This window comes from Telmatherina bonti (assembly GCF_933228915.1).
Source record: "Telmatherina bonti genome assembly, chromosome: 2".
In the NCBI taxonomy this organism is placed as follows: domain Eukaryota; kingdom Metazoa; phylum Chordata; class Actinopteri; order Atheriniformes; family Telmatherinidae; genus Telmatherina; species Telmatherina bonti.
The window spans coordinates 26,480,310-26,505,500 of record NC_136620.1 but is presented as its reverse complement, the minus strand read 5'-3'; the positions used below and the strand labels follow the sequence as shown (position 1 = coordinate 26,505,500).

General features: G+C 40.7%; 1 protein-coding gene across 2 annotated transcripts; it reads left to right on the top strand.

Moving 5' to 3' along the window:
• LOC306762238 (zinc finger protein aebp2-like) lies at positions 1-23,706 on the top strand (the record flags this gene model as incomplete). Of its 2 annotated transcripts, XM_079248669.1 has the most annotated exons (9): positions 1-545; positions 1,262-1,472; positions 2,091-2,198; positions 2,385-2,571; positions 7,326-7,450; positions 12,180-12,247; positions 19,885-19,998; positions 20,958-20,987; positions 22,935-23,706. In XM_079248669.1, the coding sequence occupies 9 exons, from the start codon at positions 1-3 to the stop codon at positions 22,939-22,941; spliced, it is 1,395 nt and encodes a 464-aa protein (XP_079104795.1). The 2 variants fall into 2 exon arrangements, with proteins under 2 accessions (XP_079104795.1, XP_079104796.1); XM_079248670.1 differs by lacking the exons at positions 20,958-20,987; positions 22,935-23,706 and having other exon boundaries at positions 19,885-20,002.
• Positions 23,707-25,191: the final 1,485 nt, after the last annotated feature.

Genomic DNA, 25,191 nt, shown 5'->3' with positions numbered 1-25,191 from the left:
ATGGCCGCTGTGGCTCCTGAGGAAACTCCTGCACTTAGTGTCGGGAGCGATGTACCACCTGAAGAGAAAACGGAAGACGAGGGCGAGAAAAAAGAAAATGGCCTTACTGAGCCGGAAACAGAGCAAGCAGGCAGCAGCATCGAGCTGAAAATGGAAGAAGAGCTGGACGCTGAGGTCGGCGAAGAGAAGCTGGCGACGGTGGCAGAGAAGGCCGCGAAGGAGGCTGGGACGGACCACGCTGCTACGGCGGTGAACGGGGAGGCAACAGCCGCTCCTGAGGAAGCGGAGCAAAGTCCAGAGTCTCAGCAAAGCGCTGGGGATGGCAACAACGAACATGCCAGTGATAACACCATTAAAGACGCCAAGGAGGAACCAGGAGACGATGGCCGGTGTTCAGGAACAGACAGCGAGAAGAGCACAACTGCTGGAGAAGACGGAGAGAAAGGCAGCGGTGGAGGCGGGGAGCTGGATGACAAGAGGCGGCAGAGCGTGGAGGTCTCATCCTCTGATGGTGAACCGCTGAGCCGTATGGACTCTGAGGACAGGTTGGTCGGTGAACAGGTTGTACAGTGATGGGTTTGGAGTGGCTGCTTACTGGTTTTGACAGAGAATGAAAGCATCATTATCGTTTCTTTTAATGGTTAATAGATCAGTCTGCGAAACACTGTTGCACCTCATTGAACTTATTCGTTTCAGACACATTTTAATGATGTAACAATGCTCTGAGATTTGATCCCTCATTTACATTTCTATCATAATTTCCCCCAATGAAAGATGATGATCCTGTTTTACAAATACGAAGACTTGTAAAAAAAAAAAAAAAAAAAATTGACTGGATGTTCAGATTTCTCCACCAGAGAAATCCACTTTGGCCATAAACCGTAAGATTTGATGTGAACACAGGAAACTACACCATCTACATCTTGTTAGGAATGAAAATAATCTAGCATGAAACCATGTATTTAAGGCTGGTGAAACAGGGTATAAGTGGATTGGGATTTTAAAAATTACATATTTATCATTCCTACCTATGTCACTACTTAAACTGGCCACAACATTGTACTGAAAATGTAGTAGTGGCGTCACATATGAAAGAGGTATGTCTAGAAAATCAGTTTCCTGCAGAGGTTTATTTGCATAATGAATTATGTAATGTGGTCAGTGCTGTCTGCAACCGTTCTTCTACAAAAGCTTTCCATGTATAACTGTGTCCTTCCTGTATTTTTCTTCCAACCACCCTGCTCTCTCTCTGCTCCTTCAGTATCAGCAGTACCCTGATGGAGATGGAGAGTGTCGTGTCCAGCGGGCGCTCCACCCCTGCGATGATGAATGGTCAGAGTAGTGCCAGATCTTCTGGGACAAAGACAATGGCTTACCCATGCTGCTGGGACCTCTGTCCACAATGCTTTAACTCTAGTCCTGATCTGGCAGAGCATATCAGGGGAATTCATGTGGACGGACAGAGAGGAGGGGTCAGTTGACTTCTTTTGAGTCTTGCAGGCTCGCAGTCTCATGTTGCTTTTGCTTAACAGTGAAGCTGCGGTGACCCAACACACAGCCAAACAATGAACTACTACACAATTGTGACCAAAGTTAGATTTGATCACAGTTAAATCTTTGTGTCAACTTGATGAGTTGTCTGCAGTGGATCTTTTAGTTCTGGATAACATAACATATAGAGGCACAAAAAGTTGATTAAAATAATACATGTTTTTTAAAATTTATTTAATGATTGTAGTTTTGCTCATATCAACATAGAATCATAGCCCCAATATGAACATGCTATTTTTATATATTAAAATTATGTTAACATTGTTATTAAGTTGTTTTTTTTAAGCAGCATATAAATGTAGTTGGTTATTTCCATTTCCACAAGAAAAAAATCCAAGATGTCACAAAGCAATTGTCATAATTTCCAAGTTCTCCCTTTATTGACTAAAGCTTGATGTATCCAAAATCCCCACAGCGTCCTCCACCTTTAAGCTGCATTCAAGACACATTCCAAGACTGAAGAAAAACTTTCTAGTTACTATAACTACTCATTTAAATAATCTGGTTTCCTTTTTCTTTGTGTTTGCCATGTTTTTCAGGTGTTTGTATGTCTCTGGAAGGGCTGCAAGGTGTATAATACACCATCTACCAGTCAGAGTTGGCTCCAGAGACACATGCTGACCCACAGTGGAGATAAACCCTTTAAGGTAAGGCTCTCATCTTGTTACATGGAGAATCATGCTGTACCGTTTCACTTATGTTATATGTCTCTTCAAAGGAAAAGAAGTTCTCACCCTTTTTTCATTGTGCAGAAAATAACCCAGCAGGTTGATTCTGCACTGTCTTGTACAGCGTAGACAGTAAAATTTGCATTTTTTGCTTATCTGTTGCAGTGTGTTGTCGGTGGCTGCAACGCCAGCTTTGCTTCCCAAGGAGGCCTAGCTCGCCATGTCCCCAGTCATTTCAGCCAGCAAGGCTCCTCTAAAATGTCCAGCCAGGCCAAACTCAAGGAGGAATCCCCCTCAAAGGCTGGAAATAACAAGAGAAAGAAGCTCAAGAACAAACGCAGGTGCTCCCTACGTACGTACCCAAAAGGCACTCAAACATGGAACATGGCTGATGATGTCATCATCATATTTAATAATGTACTGTTATCTACAGTATCTGGTTTGGTTGGTTTGCTAAAATAATGCAAAGGCTTTTCTCAAATGTTTAAACAGAATTGTTTGTGCCTTATGTCAAAGGCACTAAAAAAGAAAAAAAAAAAAAAAAAGATACATTTACACATTTACACTTTTCAAAAAATAAAGGGAACACTAAAGTAACACATTGAAGATCTGAATGAATGAAATATTTGTATTAAATACTTTGTTCTTTCCATAGTTGAATGTGCTGGCAACAAAATCATACAAAAATTATCAATAAAAATCAAAAGTATCTACCTATGGAGGTCTTGATTTGGAGTTATACTCCAAATGAAAGTGGAAAAACACACTACAGGCTGATCCAACTTTGATGTAATGTCCTTGAAACAAGTCAAAATGAGGCTAAGTAGTATGTGTGGCCTCCACGTGCCTGTATGACCTCCCTACAATGCCTGGGCATGTCCTGATGAGGTGGCAGGTGTTATCCTGAGGGATCTCCTCCCAGACCTGGACTAAAACATCCGCCAACTCCTGGACAGTCTGTGGTGAAACTTGGCATTGGTGGATGGAGCGAGACATGATGTCCCAGATGTGCTCAACTGGATTCAGGTCTGGGGAACGGGCAGACCAGTCCATAACATCAATGCCTTCGTGTTGCAGGAACTGTTGACACACTCCAGCCACATGAGGTCTAGCATTGTCTTGCATTAGCAGGAACCCAGGACCAACCGCACCAGCATATGGTCCCAGAAGGGGTCTGAGGATCTCATCTCGGTACCTAATGGCAGTCAGGCTACCTCTGGCGAGCACATGGAGCGCTGTGCGGCCCTCCAAAGAAATGCCACCCTGCACCATTACTGACCCACTGCCAAACTGGTCATACATGAGGATGTTGCTCTCCAGACTCTGTCACATCTGTCACATGTGCTTGGTGTGAACCTGCGTCCATCTGTGAAGAGCACAGGGTGCCAGTAACGAATTTGCCAATCTTGGTGTTCTCTGGCAAATGCCAAACATCCTGCACGGTGTTGGGCTGTAAGCACAACCCCCACCTGTGGATGTCGGGCCCTCATACCACCCTCATGGAGTCTGTTTCTGACTGTTTGAGCAGACACATGCACATTTGTGACCTGCTGGAGCTCATTTTGAAGGGCTCTGGCAGTGAGAGGAGGAACAGTCCTCCTGCTGGGTTGTTGCCCTCCCACGGCCTCCTGATGTACTGGCCTGTCTCCTGGTAGCACCTCCATGCTCTGGACACTACGCTGACAGACACAGCAAACCTTCTTGCCACAACTCACACTGATGTGTCATCCTGGATGAGCTGCACTACCTGAACCACTTGTGTGGGTTGTAGACTCCGTCTCATGCTACCACTAGAGTGAAAGCACCGCCAGCATTCAAAAATGACCAAAACATCAGGCTGAAAGCATCGGACCTGGGGCCTCATTTACAAAGCAGTTGCACGCACAAAACCTGGCATATGACAACTATAGTCAACTTTTAGGATTTATCAAAACACGTAAAACGCGGTAAAACGTCCCTACCTCCACGCCAACATTGACCTTGGCGTATGCACAAAATATGGAGGAACGGGAAACGGCGACACCAAAGGCAGAAAATAGAACTGAAGAAATGGTGTGAAATGTGATACAACGAAGCAGTTCTACGTGTTATAAAAAAAACATTTCACACAGTTAAGTCGTACAGAAGCTGCCATAATAAAAGTCTAAATGATTAATTGCATTAAAATGACGTGTCGCCCATCATCAGGCTGATCAGGGTGTTTCCTCCACCTGCAGATACAGAACATGAAGTGATGATTGGATATAAAATGCACCCAAATGCGTAAAGATGCACAGTGGCTTATCTGTCCCAGCGGATGAGCTTGGAGACTGTGGAGTCGAGCCGGCACCTTCCAAAGGGAAGTGACTGACAAGTCAGGGCTTCTCACGCCTTTTCCCAACCCAGAGCGCAGAACAGAACTATGTTCTCCACAACCAGACACACTGTGGTGTCGCAGTCCATTGGGCAGATGGAGGCAGGTGGAGGTGCCTCCATGCCCAGGAGGAAACCTGTTGTACAGCTGTAAAATGTGTACAGATAGTGGAGGCGCTACATAACATGGTAATAAATGGCATCAGCGCTTCACCGGCGTTCACCTGAACAATCATCCAATCTGAATGATTGTGTTGTCAGTCATCCTCTCAAGTTGGAACCAAACGCTGCTGCTTTACATCTAGAAGTGATGCAACGCATCAAAGGTGGAGAATTCTGATTTATTCACAAGTTTATCTTTAGTGTCATTTCTGTCAGGGTGGTGTTTATTTCTCTCCATCTCCTGCACCTCCTCCTTGATGGCAATAATTGTATCCTCTGCAAGGACACCACAGCTAGAGCACAAGGTGGAACCACTGGCCTCCCACCCTCCAACCACACCTGCAGCGCTGCAACCCAGCTGGCACACACAGGACACCAGTATATTTCCAGTAAATAAACTGGAGTCAGAGATGTCTCATTTATGTATGTTCATTTTATAATATGAAACAAAGAAATGAACCACTTTCAGCATCATCTGGCGCATTTTGTTCCATTTTGTTCTCTGGACTCGTTCATTTTCCCGGCAGCTTCTAATCTGTGGCAGTGGGCAGCGCCCCCACCTTCCTGGCAAACATCCTCCTCCTGTGGACGAAGATGCTCTCTCTCCCTACATTTTATTGTCTGACCACTTTATTTTTACTTTGGGGATAAGTCCGGTGCTCTGATGAGACGTTGGCAGCATCTGTCCCCTGCTGACCTCCTGTCTTTCTGGTGGTGGTGATGTCCATCCCGTCTCCACCAAATAAAATATTTTTACATTTTACAACCTCATCTATTAGAATTTCTACCTAATTTTTGAAAAAATTCCTCTTTTTGGCTTTTCCCTGCTGAACCGTCATGGAAATGAGATCATTAATATTTATCAGGGGTGTTCACCTGACCTTTTATGGCCAGCATGTGGGCGTGGCAAGATGTTCCCTCACGTGCGCAACATTTAGTGTTGATCCTGATTTATGAAGCGAAACAGGCATGGGACGTGCGTGCACACTGCTTTGTAAATTGTGAAGTTTTTTTGCGCCGCATTTCCTGTTTTCCGTACGTACGCCACCTGTAGTCAGCGTTGCTACGTACAGTTTGTCTGTACAAATGAGGCCCTTGAGAAGTGGTCTGTGGTCACCACCTGCAGAACCACTCCTTTATTGGGTGTGTATTGCCAATTGACTATAATTTCCACCTGTTGTCTATTCCCTTTGCACAACAGCATGTGGAATTGATTATCAATCAGTGTTGCTTCCTAAGTGGACAGTTCCATTAGACAGAAGTGTGGTTGACTTGGAGTTACATTGTGTTGTTTAAGTGTTCCCTTTATTATTTTGAGATATATATATATATATATATATATATATATATATATATTTATTTTATTTTTTTTTTATATAAACACACACGTAGTTCGGCGAGTTAAATCACTGAAATATCACTCTGTTACAGGGCGTCACCACAGCAACGCATTGATCAGCTGGTTCAGATCAGGTGTCTTTAACAAGTGAATGAGAGAAACACACTTTAGCTTGACAGTGATTAGTTAGTATAAAACGTATATGGAGGCCAACAGGAAAAAGTTCCTATACTTTAGCATATTTAGCAAGTGCTTTAAAAAAGAAATACAAATTTATTATAAAATGTTTACTGTGTGGGATCATGGTATAAACAGATTAAACACACACTGAAACACTAAACATTAAAAACATACTGAAACACAGGAAGAGCTTTAGCAGTGCAAATTTGATTGGACATACTTTTTTAAATCTTTTTTTTTTTTTAAACTTATGTCCAGATTATGTTATAGAAAATCTTGTTTTCAGTCTTAAAAGGTTTCTAATGCACATGTAGCCGCAGGAAGTCACGGGATTTCACTTATTGGTCACTGTTAAATTATGTTTTTTATAATTAATTTGAATAATTCAGAATTAAATCATTCTCCTTCAAATTTACATGAAAATAATAATTGTGATTTGAAGTTTAAATGGAAAACGTGTTCATCCAGCTTTCTAATTTCCGCTTTCGATCTGAGGATTTGGAATGGTTCTGATTGGACAAGTGGGGATTGGACGTATTTACATCTAACGGAAAAAAAACAACTCCACTTCTTGCCTCTTTTCTTTTTGGATACAACATAGAAGTTCACATTATAAATACAGTTTTCAGTTGGATTTTGATCATAATGTTGAAGCAACCGCTCAATATGAGCCGTCTACTTCACTTTTCGGCAGCTGGCGAGGAGATGGGAGGCAGAAGACTATAGAGAATATGTGTGTCATCATGACAGGACGAGGGAACGAGCATACACACAACGCCTGACGTGAACTTAAAGCGGAATGAACATCTTCATGATAATTATTTATTTTAGATTTAAAATGGGAATAAACACTTATTTGGAGTTAAGTTTAATTCAGAATTGCCATTTTCATTCGAGATTAGTTATTTACATGGTCATTTCATCTCTTTAAAGTGAATTTAACTTTTATTCCAAATTGACGAATTATAACATGTAAACACATGGCAACACAGTGTTCGATGCTGTTCCCTTTAATGTTGTTTTGGCTTTTTTAAGCTTGACTTTCATTTGACTCTGTCCTCTTGTCCCTCCAGCAAAGCCGCACGACTTCTTTGATGTCCAAACCATGGATGCTATTCGCCACAGGGCCATTTGTCTTAACCTCGCCACCCACATTGAAAGCGGGGGTAATGGCCACAGTGTTGTCTTTCACAGTACGGTATGTGCTTCACTACCTCTAGTTCTTCTTGTACCTATTGCCTCTAAATTTCCCCAGTGTTAAAGGGTTTAAGCACAACTAGCAGAAAGAGAATTTTTTTAAAAAGGCATATTTTGCTTTATGTTTGACTTTTAGTAAAATATCTCAATATATTTTCCAAATTGCTTCATAAGTTGATTGTAGTTGCATATTGAAAAAAAAAATCAGAACAGAACAGAAAAAAACCAGAACATGATGCATGTACAGGTGAATGTTATTTTATTTCAGTCTTTAATTGTTCTTCCTCATCGTCACCATGAGGGGGCATCGGAGAACTACTATTTAAATTCAACTTGAATCACGGCAGCATTTTTTCTTCTTCTGTGCACTTGAATTGAACCCATATACCCCCCCTCGCTTTCCCCCACCACCCCGCAAGGGATGCTGCTGTGTTTCTGTGAATCACAGAAAAGACAATTGGATTGTTTTATGTGTGTGTGTGTGTGCGCGCGCGTGTGTGTGTCTGCAGGTTGGTCCTTTTTAACTCTGTGCTTTGTCTATTATTAATGAGCTGTAAAGTGCCTTTGCCTCTAAAACACAGGCTGCATATAAACACTGGAAAACTTTTTAGGAGATTTTCCGTTTTTATTTATTTCCAAATCCAATCTGTGTAGTGAGATAAATTTTGATACAAGCCAAGGTTAACTGTCAAAACGTTTAGATGTGAAAAGGATGAATGTTTTTTTTTTTTTCTTCATGGAAGGACTTCTTTTCACTCACAGATCCACTAGGGAGCAATTTATTCTCTTTTCCTGACCCACATATTAAATATGGTTTCTGATTTTTGTCCCAAACAGGAAGAAATAATGATGATCTGCTGCCTAATCCTTTTTTGTTCTTGCCTTGTACAAACAATCCCACATTCCTCTGGCTGCGTAATGTTTCAATACATCTTTAACAAAGCTGCGTTCAGTCAAGGATTACTTTTCTTCTAGTTATCTCGCAGTAGACAGTTTTTTCATATGTCACGTGTGTATTAATAAATATATATATATATATATATATATATATATATATATATATATATATATATACACACACACCGTACTGTTGCAGGAAATTTACAGAAAACAAAACTTTACAGAAAACAAGATGATAAGGTTACTAACAACTTTACGTCGTCCGTTCTGAATACATTGATTGCTGATTCTTTTGGGAAAAACAATTGTCAAAACTTTACTCGCTGTAAGTTTAGACCAAAGGATCTGGTCGGTTTAGGTGTGTGATTCAGTGAAAATTTTCAAACTTATTTCAGGTGTATCTGATAAATGCATGTCATCTGCTGTATGCAAACAGGAGTACTAGCAATGACATGCGTGATGTTTTCAGGATCTAAAAATTGTGCAGACAAATTCATGATTGCATTTTGATTTTTCTTTTCTGTTTATGTCAGGGTAATAAACAGTGGTGAAAGTTTTCTATTTGCTTCAGTGTCCATCTGCTGGGCCATTTCACCGTTTACTGCACTGGTTCTGTAATGCTCAACGGCTGACAATAATAACAGCAAAAAAAAGTAATGAGAAAACTTGGGAAGCAGTTAAGAAAGATAACGACATATTTGGACAAATACTGTGAAGGAGGAAGACTGGATCAGCGAGAAGGAAGACTGGATCAGTTGGAGGGTAGAATGGATCAGTGAGAGGGCAGACTGGATCAGCGAGAGGGCAGACTGGATCAGCGAGAGGGCAGACTGGATCAGCGAGAGGGCAGACTGGATCAGCGAGAGGGCAGACTGGATCAGCGAGAGGGCAGACTGGATCAGCGGGAGGGCAGACTGGATCAGCGGGAGGGCAGACTGGATCAGCGGGAGGGCAGACTGGATCAGCGGGAGGGCAGACTGGATCAGCGGGAGGGCAGACTGGATCAGCGGGAGGGTAGACTGGATCAGCTTTAGGAAGAATAACAAATGTAGAGAACTTGAGACTTGGATGGTGGACAAGGAAAAGAGGTTAAGTGAAGGTCGAGGTCATGGAATCGGAAGGAGATCCGACCAGTTAGGCATACATTTTGTTTCTCTTTAACCTCTAGAGGATTGTGGTGAAGGACTGCAGTGCTGCTCCAGACCCCAGGCCCCAGTGGACCCTCCCAGGCCTGGGGAAATGGAGCAGAGCCGTGGGGGTTCTGTGGAGTTTGGCTAGTAGGTCTGCTGACCTGCCAGAGCAACTCAGTCATGTTTATGATGGGATATTTTTGTTATTGCACCAATCTGCGTCATCCACTGCTTGACCCCCTGACTCTAGACAGGCACCCAGTTTTAGCAGGCCTGCCCTCCCCCAGCTTCGCTCTTGCACTTTTCACTGCCTTGTTTTCGAGCCACCCTTATATCCACTGTTCACTCCCGATGTCCTCCTGCTCCCTCTCCCCTTTTTCTTCTCCTCTCTTGGGTTTATAGAGGATTAGGAACTTTTCCTTGAAGCACCAACAGCCATCATCAAACCGCTCAGCTCACAAATCACTTCATGCTGCTTAAACACAAGTCCACTTCTTCTCCTAAGCTTGTACAAATATGGTCATGGTCTTTTCAAGTGTAGTCTTTGCTTGTGATTATTAACCTGGGACTTGAGGAACCTAAAAGCACAGGACAAAAGCTGGGCATTTTTAATTAAAATGGCAGAAAAGTAGCTGTTTGGTATACAGAGTTGTACCTGCAGGGCTTCAGACTCTTCTACAGGGCACATTGTAGCCATGAGTTCATGTCCAGCCATTGTTCTTCCATGGTTCTTGCGACTTTGGTGTAGCAAGACACACTGCTGACACTTTAGAGCTGTCTAAAAAAAAAAAAGTGCAGATGATTTTATATTTAGGCTACTCTTGCCTAGGCATTGGCGGTGGTCACAGTGGAGTGAAAGCTGTTTTGTTGTGGACTGAAACTTGTTTTGTCCACTTCAACCGTTGTCAGTGCTTTTGACCTGTGTTTCTTTGTTTTTTCTGGTTGGTCATGACGCATTGGACTCAAGTCAGTCTGATATAGTTGCATACCCATAATCCTTTGCTCTGATTAGAGTGAGAGCATTGTAAACAGATCTGTGTATGCTAGCATGAACATGTTCTGTAGCATTTTTAATCCAAGCCCTGCTGTCTCTGATAAGTTCTTCTCTTCCTTCATTTCAATTTTTAAAGCCAGAATGATGTCAGATTGTTCATCCGAACAATGACTCAGAATTCAGGTATAACTGTCCCAGACCCATCAGGATCATGATATAACATCATCTTTGCTTTCTCTTCTTCTTTATCTCCTTTGTGAAGTTTAGGATCAGTTCCTGTTGTAACTGGTCAAAGGATATAGTACTTTTGTATTTTTCACCATTTATCATTGACCGTATTTACAGTAGTTTTGTCCTCCCATAATTGTTTTCATTTCCACTGTTAGGACTTCTAAAAAACAAGAGGCAACAAGGTTGCTGTGCCAACTTGGCTGCCATTCGCAAAGTTTCTGAGCTGACAAATGTAAAAGCACCAGTCCAGCAACAACAAAATTAATCTCTGCTAATCTAGCATAAATATTCCTCCTGGAAAAAAAGTGAACTGGTCTGCAACTAGCCATGTTTTTGGCTAGTTTGCTTTTTGTCAAAGTGTCTGGCTGATTGGGTATAAAAAAAAAACTAAAGAAAAAAAACATTTGCCAGATCATTCATCAATCCGTTAGCTTTACTTACCCTTCAGGGTTGTCAGATAAATAAAACAGATGGAATCTGTTGTTCATAAAAGAAGGATGATTCTGCTTCTTTTTTTCTCCTTTGTCTCAGTGGAGCCTCATCTCTCTTGTCCTCTAACCATTTTCCATGAATGCCAGAGCCAATCTCAAGCGTAAAAACAAAAATACTTTGTGCACATATTCATGTGCGTAAAGGAAGTTCTTCATGTGAGCTCATTCACTTCCCTAAAAACAGGCACTCTGGGGGAAAAAAAAAAGGCCATTGACGCAGTAGGTTATATCTGTGGCTATTTTTGACACTCCTGGTTATTTTTCTAGCCTCTTTTTCACCCTTTGGCACTATTTTTAAATTCCAGACCACTTTTACTATAAACCAACACACCATGATAGATTAAACGTTGTATATTAAAAGGGCCAACTATTAAAAAAATGTGGTACAGTCTCAGCTGTAGTTTCACAAAGAGAAAAACCACGAGTTTAAGAGTCGAGTTGTTACTTTAAACCAAGAGTGGAAATAAGCACAATATGGATTATTTGTATGAGCATTATTAAGGAGGGTATACATCTCCTCTAAAGTCATTTCTTTCAGACTTAGTGCTAACATAATCCACACAAGATGAGTGACTTGTTTCCCTAAATCTTTCCATTTTCACGATCCATCGATCCATTGTCTCTATCCACTTAATAAAGAGTCACAGTGGGGTTGGAGTCTATCCCAGTTGCTATCCAGCGAGACGCAGTGTTCCCATTTTTATCTAAATGTATTTTTCACGTTGCATGGGACTAGAGTATAGATCTCAGTGAAAGCCAGCATCTCATGAGCTTTAAGAGTGCTCATGTAACCTCATTATTCATCACACAGAGGGGGTCAGAACGGGGACATGGCTTTGAAACAGATTCCCAACAGAACGGAGAGAAAAGTGTGACACATTTGTTAAAATCATGCAGCTGTAAAAGCATAAATTAGTGAGAAATTTTTCAGTTGACAGAAATTGTTTATATTTTATGTCTGTTTTTGCGTCTATCTTTGGGCAGGTGCTAGCCAGAAGGAAAGAGGGATCTGGAAAGGTGAAGGTACTCTTACACTGGACACCTGAAGACATGTGAGTACATTCCCCCTACCACACTGTAAACATGGATAATTCAATCTAGCTTGTTATTTTTCTTTAACCAAAGATCTGGTTTCTGTTAACAAAAAAGTCTTGCCTTGCTGTATCTCAATATCCTTAAGTCTTATATTTATCCTTAAGAGGATCTTTCATCTGAATTTTTCTCTATGCATTAAGATTAGATGCAACATGGTAAAAAAAAAATAAAAAAAAACACTGAAAAAGATTTGGTTCTATGATATGTCTGAGTTAATTCCATTTGGTGAGGGTTAATGTAGAGGGTTAAATGTAAATACAAACAGAACTAAGCCAAAAATTCCAAAAGTTTAAGTACATTTTTTGATGTGCAGTTGCAGAGAATTTAGGGATTTCTTCTTTTACAGTCCATTATATCAACAAAAGACATCCGAGCATGTGAGCGGCAAGGCAGAACACCAACACTGAATGCTCCTGTCCTTTGATCCCTTACATGCACACACACTCAAAATAGCTGCTACCATGTTACACTGTCAAAAAAAAAAAAAAAAAAAAAAAAGGAATTGCTTCAGAAGCTTCAAGCTTGTAAAACAGGGTCCAAGCACGCCATCACCCGACTGGGCTCAGAAACACTTCAGAAAACTGTTGTCAGTTAGCATCGCTAGTCGCCATATCTGCAAGGGCAAGTAGAACTACCATGCAAAGAGAGAGCCATACACCAGCATCACCCAGAAATGTCACCAGCTTCTATGTCCCCGAGTTTATCTGAGATGGGCTTCATGGAAACGTATGCTGTGGTCTGAGGGATCCACATTTCAAATTGTTTTTGGAAAATCACAGACGTCACACACAACGGCGTGGCAGGTGCAAAAAAACAATAAGGTTTTATCAGTTTGAACATTAAATATTTTAGTGTATTCCACTGAACATAGGTTTAATAGCATTTATTTTGTTATATTTTGTTCTGTTTTATTTACATTTCGCACAACTTATCAACTTAATTGGGGTTGGACACATATTAACTCACCCGCCATGCAGACGTCTGTTCTGAGCAGCAGGAGTGCATTCATGAGAAAGTTGTTACAGAGTATACGTGTCTATCTCTGATAGCTGTATGATTTCACTTTTCCATTCAGATAAACATGAAACACAGTGACCTTCCTTCACACAAGGATTTGATAAAGATTTGGTCTTTGTTGTTGTGACTCCTTACTGTAGAAAGTCTACGTCTCTGGTTCTAATTGTCTTAGCCGCTCTGTGGTTATGAAGCACTTTCATTTCTGGGAGTGTTGTGCGTATCCCACTTCCTACTGTTGCTGCACTGAGATGCATAACGGCAGTGATAAAGGGCGAAGGGGGCTCTGCGGTTGGTTCTTTAACCTCTGCTTTGCCTCATTGGTATTAAACATTGTAGTAGCCTTCTGATGTTTTTAAAACGGATTAGCAATGAAGGATTTATCTAAATATTTTCCTTTTCTGTTGCTTTTTTTTATTTTTTTATTTTAGTAATGGTGGAAACCCCCAGTATAGTGAGGCAATGTTTGGATTAATTTGCTCCAGATAAAAGTTCAGCTTAAAGATACAAACTGTTCCAGTCAGCCTTCACTTGATACATTAATGTTCCAAGCTTAGCCTCCCCAGTTTGAGCTCACTGGAAGTGAACATTTAAAGAGCACCGTCAAAAAAAAGCAAGTAAAGGTTTGAAAGTCTTTTTTTTGGAAAAATAACAAAAGCAACAAGGCGTCAAACTGGACGATTCATTATGTTAACTTCTGGTGAGATTACTGTAGTTTCTCTTTCTGAGTCTGCTGAGTTGCAACCCTTCCTCCTCTTTGTTTTCCATCACTGGTTCCTCTCTGCAACTCTCTCTTCATTACACATGTGGGAGTTTAATCTTCTGCACAGACAACTAAAGGGGGGAAAGAAGAGAAAGATGAAGTTTGGTGATCAGGAAGGACTTCTCAGACTAATTCCAAAGAGAGAGAGAGAGACAAAGATGGAGACGGATGCAGAGACTCAAAGACAAATAGAGGCAGAATGGATGAGACAAGGAATCATGGAGACCGAGATGTGAGCAAAGTGAGAAGTAGGAGTGGGAACACACGGCTGTGGGAGAGATAAATGAGTGACATAAGCCGAATAAAACCTGAGAGAATTAATGATCAAGAGAAATTGAACACAGTCATACATTTGCCCCACAGAGGGAGCTCTGGCCATTAATACATATAATCAGGCCATTAAGAGGAGGAGAAAGACAGTTACTGTAATGACTAAAACTGCCAGGGTGGGTTTGTTATCGTCTCAAAGATGAGAAGTCATCCAAGAGATGAAAGTGTGCTGGATGTTTACATTTGATCTGTTTGTTAAATCTTTTCTAAAGTGCAAGTAATTCACTAATTTGTCAGAATGCTTTGTTCTGAATTAGGGAAAAACCAGACAAGATATTTTCTTTTTTTTTTTCCAGGCTGAAACGTTCACATACTCAGATATTCAAGTACAAATATTTGCTCTGCTATAATAAGCTGGTGTATTATCATTTATCTGTTGTGGCTGACCACCTAATTAAGTTAATGTGGCTTCCTTATTATTATTTTTATTTTTTATTCATTTTTATTTTATTTCATTTTATTCATTTTTTTATTCATTTGTCTTTTCTGTCATTTAGGATCTACTTTAGATCCTAAATGAAGAACAGTTTTGCTTGCTTTGCTTGGAATTGGCCTCCAAGAGCTGGATGAAGCTGTGGGTCATCAATCTAACTTTAGAGATATGAATCTGTAACAATGAAATGCAGTTCAATATTAAGTCTTTCAGTACATTTAAATCTTTTCCCTTTTTCATTTTATGAAGATTTTTAACTTTGTGAAACACCGGGAAGTACCTCAGGGTATCCATTGAAAAGGTGGATTAAATTCTAAATGGAAAGTGTTGATTAGTTTATATTATACGTTTTCTCTCATATATTAATTGGGTTTTTTTTGTCATTACAATTGCCATTTTATTAACCTTTTCATGCATGAAATAATAAAAAACATTTTTTATATTCAGTGTTTTACCTCTACAGACATATTCAAAGATACTTGTTTGTTTGTTCGTGATATTTAGAATATATCATGATTTTTTTAGTGTATAAATACTAATAGTGTATGTCTAGTGTATAAAATAAGATACAATCATAATTATATTATGTAAATTGTCAACAAAATATAGCTGTATCATTTTCTTTTCCTATTTATCACAAAAGCAAACTTGCATAATTGCATTATGTTTAGTTCTATCATATATTTATTTATTTTCCAGTGTGTGGAAACATATTGGATGACTCACTAACATCCATTGAAGTGGTATATTTACAAAAAGACCATCTTTATTATTGAATATGCAAGGAAAAAGGTTGTAAATAGCTGTCCACTACAGGGCTACTATGCATGAAAGGGTTAATTTATTATCTGCCTCAGAATATAATACATTCATTTTGCATGAAAAATAGATGCAGTCCCATATACATACATTTATGAGATTACAGGTGTGGGTGGAGGGACACTGAGTGAAAACATTATAGTTTTAGTTCTGTTTTGCCTTTTTTTTTAAATTTAAAAAAAAAATTTTTTTTTTATTCCTGCCTTTTCCCTGTTTTAAATGATTAGGCTTTACTCTGTTGACCAACTTGATGCAGCTCAGAAGTAAAGATTTTGTTTGTAGTGCCCAAACCCTTGTCACATCTTTGTATAATTGTCTTGTGGTTGGGTTGGTCTAACTACTTACAGACTTTCTTTCCCATCTTGCCTTGACCTTCCTGTTGCTTTTCTTAAGTTAAAGAAAACTTAACCGTTTTTAACAATAACGGTTCAACCATACTCCAGACTTGGTAAAATGCTCTGACAAGTAATATATTGGTTATTTAGTCATCAAGTGTGAGTACTTTTAACACTAAAGTCAACAATAAACACTATTTTGTAGAAGTGGGTGTGTGTGGGTGAGCATGTGTGTGTATGTTTTGCTGAGTGTCAATGATTAGCTGTATGAATGTGGGAAGCCATATATATTAACGCTGGAGAAAACCATTCACATTCTGACTAACACTCATTCACTCCATTTAGATTAATGAGTAACTGATTAACATGAGCCATTCTGAACCCGTGGTTCACTGAGAGAGGAGAAGAAGCGTAGGCGGGCTGGAGAGCCAGAGAGATGTAATTGCTGTCTAATCTTTAATGGATGGATGGGTGAATGGATTCCCCTGCATCCTGCTGATTGCTTTTGGATAACAAGCACTGGAATACAAAATCACTGACAATGCTTCAACCCACTGGATGCACAAACACAACTTGGGTTTATCTGTTGTTAGTTTTTTATTTGCATTTTTCCCCCAAAGATTAGAGTCAATTTAATCCACAGATACTTAAAATTACATGATAGAAGAACTCTCAACCAAGACATTTTTTTTTTTATTTTTATAAATACATTAAAGGCAGTTCACCGTGGGAGTGTGAACCTGTGACACCTCAAGATTTATTTACAATTTAGAGGGGCTGCAGTGCATTAAGCTGTTCTCTATACTGTCATATTTTTAGACACAGACTGCTCAAAACAGTACAGAAATAGAAGTGATCAGTGAGCGCCATGATGGCAGTTACTCTAAAAACATTTTCCTAAGCTTAACTGTGCCTTTATCGTGATTTAAAGGAATAAAAGACTTGTTTCCCGTTGCTAAACAGTCAAATACTGGAGGAGACCAGTGATGGAGAGAAGGATGAAGGGACAGGGCAGGCAAGCTGTGGCTACTTTCCCTGCAGCACAGCCTTATAGTTAACAATTACACCCCCACAATTTAAAATAAATCTTGGGGACAAACCTGCATATAGGGATGATTTGACTGTAATTATTAAAAATACAAATGAACAGATCTGAAAGTTGTTTCTTCCTGTCTGAAAAGGCAGTAATTACATATTAACTACATCGATATTTAACTCTGTATTTACTCCTCGGAAGGAATTTGCTTGTACATTGAATTCAGGGGGTGACCGGTAGATACAAATGGTATCTACTGCTCACCCCCACCCCCCGCCCCAGCCCAACACCCAACATGCACGCACACACACAGACGCACACACAGACACACACACACAAACTGAAACTGCATTTCAAAGACCTGCATATGCCTTTTTGTAGGACTTCTCCCAGCTAAAACACACTCAGATATAGAGGTCCTTCTCTCTGGCACCATTTCATTCTAACCTCAAAGGCATCTACAATTAGCTCTTTTTTAAAAAACTGTTCAAAACAACACTTTCGTAAAAACAATTGTAACTGATAGAGTGCTTGTGGTATGTAGACATTAGACATTCAAAAAACTTACGACATTCAATTAAATAAGTTTACTATTATGTCTGTCTGTTGTGATTTAGGGAAGGTGGCTTTATAAGACCTGTTTGGTCTTCTCACTCTTCCCTGCACATGTATGTTATCTTAAGCTATTGTTTTATAATTTTCTGATGTTTTGTGTAAATATATGCTGACTGACTTGATTGATTGATTTTTTGTTTTGTAATCTATGATCCAACTGGAGCCTGTTTTCCAGAACAATACTATGTATCAGAATGCCGAACTGCACTCACTCCTTCTGAGCTCCACATGCATCCATTTACTATTTTAGCCATTTAATACACACGTTGCTACTTTGTGATGAGCATTTTGGTCCTGTCAACACTAATCTTCAAGGGAAACAGCCAGCTATTAGCTCCTGGTTGAAGTCAGCGCAGACGCCACTAACTGCTCTTCCTGAACAGTTTAGAGTCGCTCCACACATTCCTGCGTCACGGAGAAGCGAGGCAGACGGCAGCCTCCTGGAAAATGCAACAGACATATTTTGCATGTGAGACTGAATGGATTTTGTTTCTGTTAAGTGGTGATTTCCCTCGGGTATTCGCAAATGCGTTTCTGTGTGGATGAGTGATCTTTGGCGTGCATGCATGACTTGTGTGACATCCTCCCCAGCCCCCCCCCCCTTCAGTGCAGCCAATCTGTGCGTGTGTTTCTCACACATCAAAATATAATAACTCTTCAGTACCACGGCACACTGGCTGTGACAGTTGTTTATGGGGACTCTTGAGAGGAACGTGCATGTACACAAACAACCCCAGGTGTTTACTGCATGGTTAACATTGTGCAGGCCCTCTTGTGTCATTTCAGGTTTGCTTTGGACAATGACAGTAACTCAAAACTAAGCTAAACTTTAAAGCTGCTTGAAAGGAACCGTTTCTTGTCTGAAGCATTACTCTTCCTAACTTCCTCCGTCTCCTCCGTCCACCATGAAAGGGCATAGAGACTCCAGGACAAGAAGAAAACAACTTAATGTAATATCATGTTATATATTTTACTTGCCACATTATGAATATGTAAAGTAGCCAGGTGTTAGCTGGTATGAAATTAAATGAATAATTGCTTTATGTATGCCTGAAGGAAGGGAAGGTGGGACGGGGCGCCACCATGACATGGTAGTAGGGGAGACACTGCATCTACTGTGCTACAACATGTAATCCTGAAATATCAATATATTTTATGTACATTAAATGCAGGAAACCTGCTGATAGTCACACTATTAAGTCCGTCGGATCTTTACATTGATCACTTTGCCCTTTTTTTAGACGCCTGACACTTCTTTCACATCCAGTCCTCTTCCTGCTCTTTGCTTTCTTCCTTTGTTGCCTTTTGAGTCATTCAGTCGACAGTTTTGCTCTGATTTGAACGTTACATCTTCAGTGTGACTGAACGTGAAGCACCACCTGCAAACGAGGCTACTGAATTGGCTGAACAAGTGATTTAGGCTGGGCGAGTGCCTGTTTGACTTGCTGCAGCCTGCAGTGTGTGTGCCTGTGTTCGCCCGCGCGCCCGCGTGTGTGTGTGTGTGTGTGTGTGTGTGTGTGTGTGTGTGTGTGTGTGTGTGTGTGTGTGTGTGTGTGTGTGTGTGTGTGTGTGTGTGTGTGTGTGTGTGTGTGTGTGTGTGTGTGCGCGTGTGCGCACATCTCTGGGGGCTCCGATGATGACGCACATTGTGACGGGGGAATGCTGAGGCTGGAGACGGGGAGGTGTAAGGAGGGGTGGGGGAGACTTGCTAAGCTCTTTGTTTCTTTTCTCTGCACCTCGACTTGCCACAGTTGTGCTTGCACACTCCCACCTTTCACAGAAAGGATCACGGTGTGTGTACAGTACGTTGTGTATGAACATGTGTTCTTATGAAATTCTCCTCCCTGTACTTGGTAAAAGGTAAAAGGTGCCTTGTATGCATTTATCCAGTTATTTTCACATGGGATGATTTGGAATTGGTAAAAAAAAAAAAGAAAAGAAAAAGAACTTGCATGTGTACACACATACATGAAGATCCCTTCGGAGCGAGGACAGTCCACTTTGTCTTTTGGTGTTCTGTTCTTTTTTTCTTTACTAGTGACATTTTGAGGGTTTTGGTCAAGGCTGTGTTAATTCTGGAAATGTACTCTGTGTTCAGAGGAAGTTGTTAACATGGGCACTGGACTTATTCAGCCTCTGTATTTCCCATCCTTCTCCTTTCTCCCACACCGTCCCTGGTTTTCCTCTCCTCCGTTTAACCCCTGCCCTGACCGCATGTCCTCTCTCTGCATGTGTGTATTGTCTTGCAGACTACCTGACGTTTGGGTGAATGAAAGCGAGCGATCTCAACAAAAGACTAAAGTGGTGCACTTATCTCAGTTACCACAGGACACGGCTATGTTATTAGACCCAAACATCTACCGGTGAGTGTGTGACAGCGAGCGTTGCGCACCTGCACATTGCTGTTTTGATTAAACATGTTGTATGTACATGAATATTGTCTTGTCAGTAAGTTTAATCAGATGAAGCATTAAAGAGTTTTACCGCTACTCTCCACACCTCTGTATGAGTCTGTCTGCAGTATCTCAAAGCGTTTGTGTGTACATATCCCCTTTCATCCAGCAGGTGGCACCAATTCCTGACTTCAGCAGTTAGGTTTAGCAGTGAAGAAATATCACATTTTATCTACAGTAAAACACAATTAAAAGGTTATGGTACTGTCATATTTACATTAGGTGCTGTGTTTGTTTGTCTGCAACCACCAACAACCAAAATAAAGAAATTAGTTTTACCTGGTGCTGCCATCCGGACTGCATTTTCATGCCCTCCTCTCTGTCATATTCCCCAACATGTACTACTGAACATCAATCATGAATATGGTGCATTTTTCCATAACTGAGCACACTTATCATTGAGATGAGAAAGAAAGCTAAGCTTTATGGAACTGAATGCCATAAAAGGCTGAAAATGAATCCCAAAAGAGGAACAACGTGCCTAAAATAACAGAGTGGTCATCTTACCAGAGATATATGGCACACAAGTGTGTTAATCAGCACACAGGCTGAATGATTTTAATTGGACCTGAAGGCTCAGTAACTGCAGGGGCTGCTGCTGGACTCTGGTTTCATAGCTGAATATAACCGTCAGCACCCAGCCAATTTATGTCAAGGTTGCCCCAGTGCATGAAATTCCCAAACAAACGTGGCGGTTAGTGTCTGTGCCAGTAGGTGCATCCCAACGCTTGTAGATGGGACAGGCTGTCTGGCAGATGATTTTATTCATGAAGCAGTAGCATGTTGGATTCAGACAAAAATGAGATCAAATACATGAATAGCAATTAATGCTTTTGTACACTGACCTTAAAATGTCTCTACCTTTGCAGAGCACTTCCTCAAAAGCGGCTGAAGCGAAGGTAAGCAGAACTAATTCAGTGCTGATTTTCAAGAACCAGCTGGTGAAAGGCCCATTTATGTTTTCGCAGAAGACAGAAATACAGACGGAAGGACAGTTTAGTCGGTTAGGTGTGTAATTTCTTCCGTTTTCAAGGAGTTCGCTATCAGTCACTTGTGACAGAAAGCTAAGCAATACCACCGGAAATCCTGGGGGCAGTGTTGAGTTGCATTGTTGACACACAACCAGCGAAAGGAACAAACCAGAGAAGTAGAAGGGGAACATGAAGGAAATGGCGAAGAAAATGCCAAATAAGAAACACCCAAAGCAGATGTAGAAGACTTAAGGGGAATAACCATAGACCGTATGTGAAAGATGGACGGAGCCTCCGGTGGTTAAAAGTGAAGCCTATGCGAAAGTGCATAAAACTGCAGTTCCCCCTTCATCCACTAGGGGCTCCAAAACAGAGCGAATCCCCATAGACTCCCATGTTAAAAAGACCAACTTCACAGCAGAACTTAACATGTTTACAGTCTGGTTCAAAAATCCATTTTCGGTTTATAGGTCAGGTTTACCTTCATGACAACTTGGGGGGGATTGAATTTTTTTCTAACTCGCCCATTTAAATTAATTTAATCTCGAAGTTCGGCATATTTAGGGGCGTGTCCTTTTGATTGAAAGGTACCCCATCTCCCGCTTCAAGTAAGAATGTAGAACAACTGCGGTTTTTAGCTGGTTAACAATGTGACTTAGCTTTAGCCCGCTTACCTCCGTTAGCTGGTTAGCTCCTGTTATCTCCAGGTTAGCTCGGTTAGCTCTTGGCTACAGAAAGCTCTGAGTTTGCTCGATGTCAATCATCCACCATAACGCTCACAGCCCCCCTCTCAACTTCACCTCTTTGCCCATATTTGTATTTTCCGGGTGAGACGACGCGCATGACGCTGCCAAGATGGTGATGGTAGGAACCGCCCACCGAGCTTCAATTCAGCTCTTCAGAAACCTATGGGTGACATCACAGAGGCTCTGTCCATCTCTATATACAGTCTATGGGAATAACAAAAAAAAAAAAAAAAAAAAAAAAAAAAAACCTCTGTAGTTTCATTCTTGGACTTCTTCTGGTGTTTTGGACTTTGTAGCAGTGCATTGCCACTCCCAACCAGTGTCAAAACGTGAACTCTGAACTCAGCTCCTCCCATTAGTGTGTGAACTGTTAACAACTACGGCAATGTAAAGATAGATGGAAGAATGAGAGAGGCGACATATGACAATGTTTAAAACAAACGTCTCTATTTATCTACATAAGGGAGCATAAATGGGCCTCAAGGCTGGGGTCTAAAGGAGTGTTTCCCAATCCCGACTTTGTCACACCAGAATAAAATAAATGGCTCATTACAGGCAAAGAACTCAATGATGAAGTTCATCAGTCTGAGTCAGGTGTGTTAGTGACTTGAAATGAAGTCTGAGAAGATACTTATGTACGTTTGTAAATCTGTGGTCTTGCATCAACATGTTTAAGCTTCTGTTGGTTATGGACCTGCTATCTTATTCTTGACTCAGCTGGCAAGTCACGTGTCCATCCTGCAGTATTCCTCATGTGTAAACCTTCTGCTTTATTTGCTAATATTTAGATCTAATAATACTGCTGTTGCAATGATGATGATGATGATGAAGCATCGGGGCAGAATAGTCATTATCCATAATTTCATGATCTCTGTTTACCTAGGAGCCATATAAGTGAGAAACAGCCATTTAAAGAGAGCTCTTTGCTTGTTTTGTCTCTCTCAAACATTCAGACATATTTGTATATTATCCTTCCATTGACTGATCTCATTGGTACGATGCAGGTAAAGCTCTGAAAGTGCAGTTGCTCAGTCTGAACATCCAGGATGAAGTTACTGTTATCTGTGTTGTGATGAAAATGAAAACAACTCATTCTCTGCCTCTGTGTCTCTTCTGTCTCTTTGCTCAGCCTGTAAGAAGTCATCTGTGAACTCGATACCTACGGGACATTCCTCATTAATGGAAGGGGTATCTGTGAGGGATGGGACGCTCTCCGTCTGTCTCTGCTGAACGAGGGGAGTTGACAAAAGTGCAGCTGGTTATTAGTAATTCTTCCTTTTGTACGGAGTCATATCTGACTTAAATATCAACAACTTAAATGAATGTGTGTTACTCTTGTTTTAAAGAATCAACCTAACACCCTAAAAGTGTGTATGTGCGTGTGTGTGAGGCGACTTGTGTTTCTGTACAGGTGACGCAGCATAACTGTTTAGTGTAAATATTTATGCAGATTTATAACTTATTTTTATACCATAAAAATGCCTGTGGAATGTGGTTGTTTGTGAAGTTTTTGAATAGAACCATAATTACTGTGATATGATGTAAAACCTGGACTTGTAAGGACAGAACTGGTTGTAATTACGCTATACATGTGACAGAAGTCTTATACTCTTATTTATACTTACTAAACTGCAGAACCGTAATCTTTGTGCATGAAGTGTCAGGCTGACTTGAGCTCAGTGCAATTTTTTAAACCTGTTATAGGAGCAATAACACAAGACACTACTGTAAAGCTCTTAGTTTTAGCCGGTGTGTAGACAGTACATCATAAAACGTTCAAATCATAAAAATAATTTCCTTTTGCCAGGGTAATATGAACTCTGCATTTTATAGCTCATATGGCAAATTTACATGACTACAATTCAAGCACTTAAAAATGATGGTTAAAAAGTTGACTTTTGTATTCCATGTTGTCTCATTTGGAAATGTTACACTGCTTTTGAAATAAAATGGTGGACCTGACAGAACCCTGCTTGTTGGTGCATGTGTATGATGGCAAGAGGTGGAATGGCACAAAGGAACTATAATTCCAATGTGATGAGAATGTAGTGCTGAATGTTTAATTCCTATGTGTGCGCAGGAGGGGGTTGGCTGGGTTATTTGGCATCCTTTAGGAGAACAGCTTTGGGAGCATGCTGCGGAGGAGCTAATGACGGGGGCCAGCAGGGCAAAGCCCCTGCCAGCCTCAGCTGTTGGTGAAGATGCCTGCAGAGAGAAAACCGGGTTCAGAATGAGGTCCGCTGTTCAGCATATCATGTGCTTTCCTGCTTACAAATCCAAAAATCCATTTGGGAATCTCATCTATGATGAGACTGTGAGGTGCTGGACCACTACTTCAGGTGAGTACTGAAGATTTTCGGTGATTAGTTTTCTAAAGTCAGCAGTGGACATGTTGGCTCTGACTAAAACAAGTAGTTTAGGTGTTTGTTTGGACAGAAAATAGACATTTAAGTGAAAACTTATTTTTTGTTGATTTCAACCATATCTTTGGGAATTTCTTTGCTAACACTTTGTGTACTGTCAGAACTGTGATACTTTTGCTCATACTAATACTGATATTAGACTTTCAAAGCATTAAAACATTCCTTAGTTTTTAGCTTGAAGAGGTGCACTTCTTGGGAGGGTCAGCATGTAGAAACTTTCAGCAGTGGAATAGTTTAGGTTATCTATTAGCAGAAGTGCAATGTGACAACTTTATTAACATTATGTGAAGATATTCTGTAATTTATAAGATACACTCGCCAGCCATTATGGGTTCATCCTGTGGGCTGGTTTCACATTTGCCTCCAGAACTGCTTATATTCAACAAGGTTTTTGAAACTTTCCTCAGAGATTTTTGGTCCACGTTGACATGGCATTGATAGCATCACAGTTACTGCAGATATGCTGGCTGCACATCCATGATGTGAACCTTCCGTTTTAGTGACTGGAGGCTGTTGGAGTTCAGTGAACTCATCGTCACGTTTGAGAAAGCAGATGATATGAGTTTTGTGACATGCCAGACTATCCTGCTGGGAGCGACCATCAGAAGCTGGGGAGAGTCTAGAATGCAACAATGGACATGACAAGTATAGTAAAAGTAAGATTTTTAGAATTTTAGGTTTTTTTTTTTATAACCCAGTTATACAAAATGTGTCAAATTGAACCTTTTTAGCTCAAATTTATTTTGGCTCAACACCAATACAAAAGTCGGCTGTGGTGTTGCTCAGCTGGCACTAAGGGACCAAAAGCGTGCCGAAGAAATATCCGTCACACAATGACACCAGCAGCAGCCTGACCTGTTGCTACAAGGCAGGATGGACCCATGCTTTCATGCTGTTCATGTCAGATTCTGACACTACTGTCTAAAAGCTGCAGCTGAAATGGACGCTCTAACCGGAAAATAT